The 5,835-nt window shown below is 39.1% G+C and overlaps 1 protein-coding gene across 1 annotated transcript; it reads right to left on the reverse strand.

Annotated features, from left to right (window-relative positions):
- Window positions 1–1,472: 1,472 nt before the first annotated feature.
- On the reverse strand, window positions 1,473–5,419 carry LOC126750768 (uncharacterized). Its single transcript, XM_050460498.1, has 4 exons — window positions 5,196–5,419; window positions 4,763–4,983; window positions 1,798–1,917; window positions 1,473–1,719 (listed from the first exon to the last, which is right to left on the reverse strand). Exons 1-4 carry the CDS (start codon window positions 5,376–5,378, stop codon window positions 1,500–1,502), a joined length of 744 nt encoding a protein of 247 aa, XP_050316455.1. The 5' UTR covers window positions 5,379–5,419; the 3' UTR covers window positions 1,473–1,499.
- Window positions 5,420–5,835: the final 416 nt, after the last annotated feature.

Raw genomic sequence — 5,835 nt, forward strand, 5'->3', positions numbered from 1 at the left:
CAGGCCGTGTGAGTCCAGCCATGTTTATGTTTGCAGCATATCTTGTAATAGTTTGCGTCTGGCTATATCAGTATTATTAATCGATGTTTAAAATTCCATCATAGCTGGCGTTCCATAACTCTGATCCAAGTATGGATCCCTGCGCTGCTCCAGAGGTGATTTCCCTTCTTTGAAGGCCATCATTTGTACGATACAGTAGTTCCCTGTCTTTCTGATAGCTTCGTATCATTTTCATCACACAGGTTTACTGGTTAATATATAGTACTTTAGAAAATTGAGAAATTATTATATTCAGTATATTAGGGGTTATTGAAGATACTAACCGAAGACCTCAAGTTTGAGTAATATATGTACACATACTTGTAGTATATCATGGCACTAATATAAATTTTTTTTGGTCGGATTAATTAACAGATTTCACTCACATATTTATATTTATTGCAACAATTGCAATATAAAGGGTGATCCCATAAAGGAACTTTTTTTAATAGCCTTTTTTAAGAGATCACGTGGGAGTCGTGTCAAGTTGTCATGTTATTTTATTACTATTTTTGTGAAAAATAACTATAGCAGCCGTAACTGAAATGTACACGAAGACCGTAGGGAGTCGATTCGGAGCCGTTCGCAGCAATTCGGACTGACGAATGTAACGACTTGGCGCATTTAACGTCGAGATCTTAAATTGAAAAAATACAGCTTGTACAAGAACTGAAGCCACTCGACCTTCCCAAAAGAAATCTTTTCGCTCTATAGGCTCTTGAAAAACTCCAAGAAGATCCTACGTTTTCGAGCCAAATTTTGTTCAGCGATGAGGCCCATTTCAGGCTAAATGGGTAAGTAAACAAGTAAAATTGCCGCATTTGGGACGAAGAGCAACCTGTAGAGATTCAAGAGCTGCCATTTCATCTTGAAAAAAAGGTTTGGTGTGGATTTTAGACAGGTGAAATCATAGACCTATATTTCTTCAAAAAAATTACGCCGGTGAGAACGTAACCGCCAAATTTGATGCCTGAAATTGAAGCTCGTGATCTCGTTGACATTTGTTTTCAACAAGACGGCACCACTTCCCACACATCGTATCAATAAATGGATTTATTTAGAGAACATTTCGGTGAGCAGATAATTTCACGTTTTAAGCCGGTCGATTGGCCACCAAGAACGTGTGATATCACACCGTTCGACTTTCCTGTAGTGACATGGAAAGTCTAAAGTCTATGCGGACAATCTCTCTTCGATTGGGGCCTTCGCGTGTTAGCAGTCGAAATGCTCGAACGAGTCATCGAATATTAGACTCAACGGATGGACCATCTGAGATGTAACCACGGCCAACATTTGGAACAGATAATCAAATATATATATATATATATATATCAAAAGTATATTGTGCTCTATTTTTAGTTTCACATGATTTATTACGTAATCGTATTATTAATTATAGCTAATAATTCTAACGCTTATCTAAGTAACCATTATCTAAATTTAACACACAACAAATCACTTTACATAAAGCCGCGTCCTTTATGCAGACCCGACAACAATTGTGGGCTTTCTTTTGCTGGCGTTATGGAGTATTTGCCAAAGATCATTTCCAATAAGGAAAAACGGCATTGCGAATGCTCCACACTACAATCAAGTACCTCGCGACGTGCTCTTCTATATATACGATCATAGTGATGCATTATATCCGGTTCGTCATCATACACTGGATCAGTTGGGAAGCTACATAATTAAGAAAAGGCAACAAAATGGTAATCTTTATTTTCCAAAGCTTATCAGATTCGAGCTAAAATTACACACCTGAATACGGTCTTTACAATTTCCGTTAACATATTCCCGCGCTTCTGACTCTCGACATTCAAGTACTTCGACGACTCGCAAAGTGCACGAGCAATGCATTCATGTCCGGTGAAGCCCATGCTAAACAAGTTCAATTCGTAGAGAAAAGAAGAGGTGGAAGAAATGTGATTATGAGGAAAAATTACTTATTTAAATTTGTTCAGTACATCATGGAACAAGACGCTTCTAACTATAAAGTAAGGCGTACTACTTCCAAAGGAGTTTGTTTGAACGGGAGCCACATTTACGCACCGAATTTCGAATATTCGATTTGAAAATGATTTCTAAATCGTCAGTTAAGTCTTGTTGTTTTATTTTGTTTTTGTATTTGCTACATAAATTCAATTACTGAAGCTCTGGCATCAGGATGAAATCTGCTCTGGAGTGCTCATATAAACTGTGCGCGGAAACGCAATCGTTAAATTATTTTTCTAAATTATTGGGTCGTTTAGTGCAATTCAAAAACAATTTTTTATTGTGTAAAACATTTTATGAAATAACATATTGCCCATTTTGATTCAATCTCGCTTGCCATCTTTAGGGTAAGAGATTGATTCCACGCTCTAAAAATTTTTGATTCTTGCAGGCAAAAAACCTAGTTCAAAATATTCCAGAGACCGTAACTAATAATAGCCCGAGTGTGTTGGATTTGGTAGCACAACTCTTTCTAACTGCAAAAACTTTTGGTGGTATCGTAACGGTAAAACTAGGTGGAAATTTTAGTTCTACCAAATGTTTTATAAGCTCTATGATTATGCTCCTTGTTGTTGGTGTTATTGTAACAGTCATCTAGTCCCCGCTTAGGTGGTAGGCCCAGGAAACTTGATATTTCGACATTGTCGGACCAAAGGGGGAGAAGTGTTAGCTGAGTGAGGTTCGCTGGGCATGCAAAGAGGTGGTTAGTGTCATGCATGCTGGACATATATTTGGTATATCAAGGTTGATTCTGGATAAGTAAGAGCTTGGCTTGCTACAGTGTACAGAACAAAGTTGCGCAAAGGTCACTATAGATTCTCGGCGCAACTCGAGCTCTTCGTCTGCGACAGATGGTGGTTTGAATCCAACTACACCATTCATTGAGAGGGAGTCGGTGAAGGTGCTGATTCCACTGTGAATGCCGGTCAATGTCAATTTGTAGTGTCTGAAGTCTGACCGGAGTACTGTTCGCACACACTGTACCTGTGCTGTACCTACAATCTGGTATCTATATTAGATGTACTCAAAATTTCGAGTTTGAATATATTTAAGATACTAGAAATCTATTAAATATTACGTGGTGAGAGAGCCGACTTTATTTCGCAAGTTGAATAAACCCGATATAGTAAATTTCGAGTACCAACGCCATTGCGAACCCGTTCAAAATAACTTGGATAGACGTGGTACCAATAAGGAAGATGAATTTTCTCAACTTATTCTAAATGGCAATGTGAAGTGAATCTTCTATTACTTCCGCAAGTAAAGAGCTTGGATAAAATTAAGAAAAATGTTAATACAATAAGCAAGAGGTTGATGGATAACATAAAATAGACCATATAGCCTCACGTTTTATTTGGAAGAGAAGATTTTAAGTCACACTAAAAAAGGTGGATGGAGTAGAAGCATACTAAACGTTAGCGGAACTTACAGCATATAATAGGTTGTCAAAAAAGTCTTGCGGTATTTTCGCTAGTTGGCGCTGAAAGCGCGTAGTTCGAGTTTTATTCGTCGCATCGAGTCATGCTATACCTTTTTGGAAAGCTCATTGGAAAGCGCTAACACGTGTTTGATTGATTGTCGTTTCTTTTAAGTCGTTCGTGAGTTATGGCGTCGCAAACATGGAGCAAAATAAAGAGAAAATACGGCATATTTTACAGTACTACTACAATAAAGGCAAAAATGCATCTCAAGCCGCCAATAAAATTTGTGCAGTTTATGGACCCGATACAAACTGCATCGGTACCATTTCCACCGCACAACGATGGTTTCAACGTTTTCGTTCTGGTGTAGAGATGGTCGAAGATGCGCCACGCTCCGGAAGGCCTGTCGTCGAAAATTGCGATAAAATCGCTGAATTGGTCGAAAGAGACCGGCATAGTAGCAGCCGTAGCATCGGTCAAGAGCTGGGCATGAGTCATCAAAATTCATTTCAATTTCAATAAAAAAAAAATTCAATAATATTATCGCAAGACTTTTTTGACAACCCATTATATACAGACGATCAAAAATCACTTACGGAGTAGGACACGAAAACTATTGTTCGAAGCTAGAGCTCAGGCAACCCTTTAAGCTGCTGGAAGTCTTTGCGTTCAGGAAAGCGGCTAAGATAACAAACAACGGAGGAAATTACTTAAAGAAGATTAATATATAAATCGATAACCAGGCGGCACGTTACGTCAAAGAATATCCTTAGAGGCATGGAGTCAGTAGATGGAACGGCCGCCAGAAAGCGGGTTTCAGGCCACAAAGGAATTGCGGGAAACGAAGTAAATAATGAAATTGCCGAATTGTCATTCTTCTTTTACCTAACGCATCAGCACAGGAAATACGGAAGTCACCAAAAATCAGAGAAAATTGAAATTCCATAAAGACATGCAAAAAGCGTTGACATTCTGTATGACAAACACTTCAACTCATTTCAATTAAACTGAACTTCCTTGTTTTCTTCTTCTAGCATTACTTAAAGCCAGTAGATCTACGTATGGAATGACAGCCGGTCATTATAACCTAACCTGAGCTAAGAAAGCAATATGTTGAGCATATTTCAGTTCACTGCAACTCTTTTTCGGCCAATAAATGATATCACTGATATATCACTGCCATAAGAGACCATTACATGTGGCTTCCAAACAACTACACACACGTTTTCACCATTTACAGTCATCTTTCACTTATGTCACACCGAAAACAATCAATTTTTTATTTACTACTTACTTCATTGCCAACTTACTTCTCAATAATTGTTTCGAGCTTGCCGAATAAATCACGTCTCGAGCGACGCATGGCCATCGCTTTCGTTTTATTGGCATCCATGTCTTTCTTAAAGCCACGCGTATGCTCCTTCACCCAAGCGTAATTGGGCAGATCGTAAGCCACACCCCAATTTTCGGCCCAACTCAGCCATTCCGTGTTCGGATTGCCAATAACACCGACGGTCATACAAATGGAGGCCTTAAAAAATAACGATTATCGCATGCGAGAAAAGCAATTAAAAATGTTGTAAAACTGTCACTGTTTGTCACTTGTTTTGTATTTGTACGGCAGCGGCTTTTCATAGCACCACCTCCGTTTTTAACGCTTTTTTTATCGTTTATAACGTTATTTACAATTTTCGCTTTTTTATTTTGGTTTTGTTTTTGTTTTTGTTTTTCTGTCACACTCACCGCCAAAGAAGAGCCCTCTGGAAAGGCTACATAACGCCTCTTGCGCGATAACACCCTCTCGGCGCCACCTTCTGGCATCTCGCGCTTTGAAAGCGGCAGACTGAGCGTGGCGAGCGTGTCGCTGATACACAGCAGTAACAATAAAACTGTGTGCAACTCCTTGCTGCGGCGGCGGTGGCACATTTCAAGTGGCGATTACTGACAGGACTGGACAGCTAGTGCTGGTTAACTCTTCGCTTGCCTACTGGTGACTGCTCGCCACCACACAGCCGACGTGTCGCAAGCATTTTTATGACTTTCCAGCAGCGCATTGTATCATTCTAGGTTGGCTATTAAAATACTGCAAATGAAATCAGAAATCAGCTGCTACAAGTGTGTGTGTGTGCTTGCCACGCGGTCTACACGCTCTTTAATGTCTTGCGGTGTTGTTGTTATTTTTTCTGCGTTAAATGCTATTAAAATGTATTTAATGGCCAAGCTAAGGTGTTATTGACTTAATGTTTTAGCATCAAGTAGCATTTAACGGCATTTACTTAGCGGTAATAATTCCGATTCTTTGTTATCCGTAGTTTTTGTATAATTTTTGTGGTTGTTTGCTTTTATTTTCTCCGGTTGTTTGCCATTATTGTTGTAGCAGTCT

The sequence above is a fragment of the Bactrocera neohumeralis genome, chromosome 2 (genome assembly GCF_024586455.1).
Source record: "Bactrocera neohumeralis isolate Rockhampton chromosome 2, APGP_CSIRO_Bneo_wtdbg2-racon-allhic-juicebox.fasta_v2, whole genome shotgun sequence".
Taxonomy (NCBI): Eukaryota; Metazoa; Arthropoda; class Insecta; order Diptera; family Tephritidae; genus Bactrocera; species Bactrocera neohumeralis.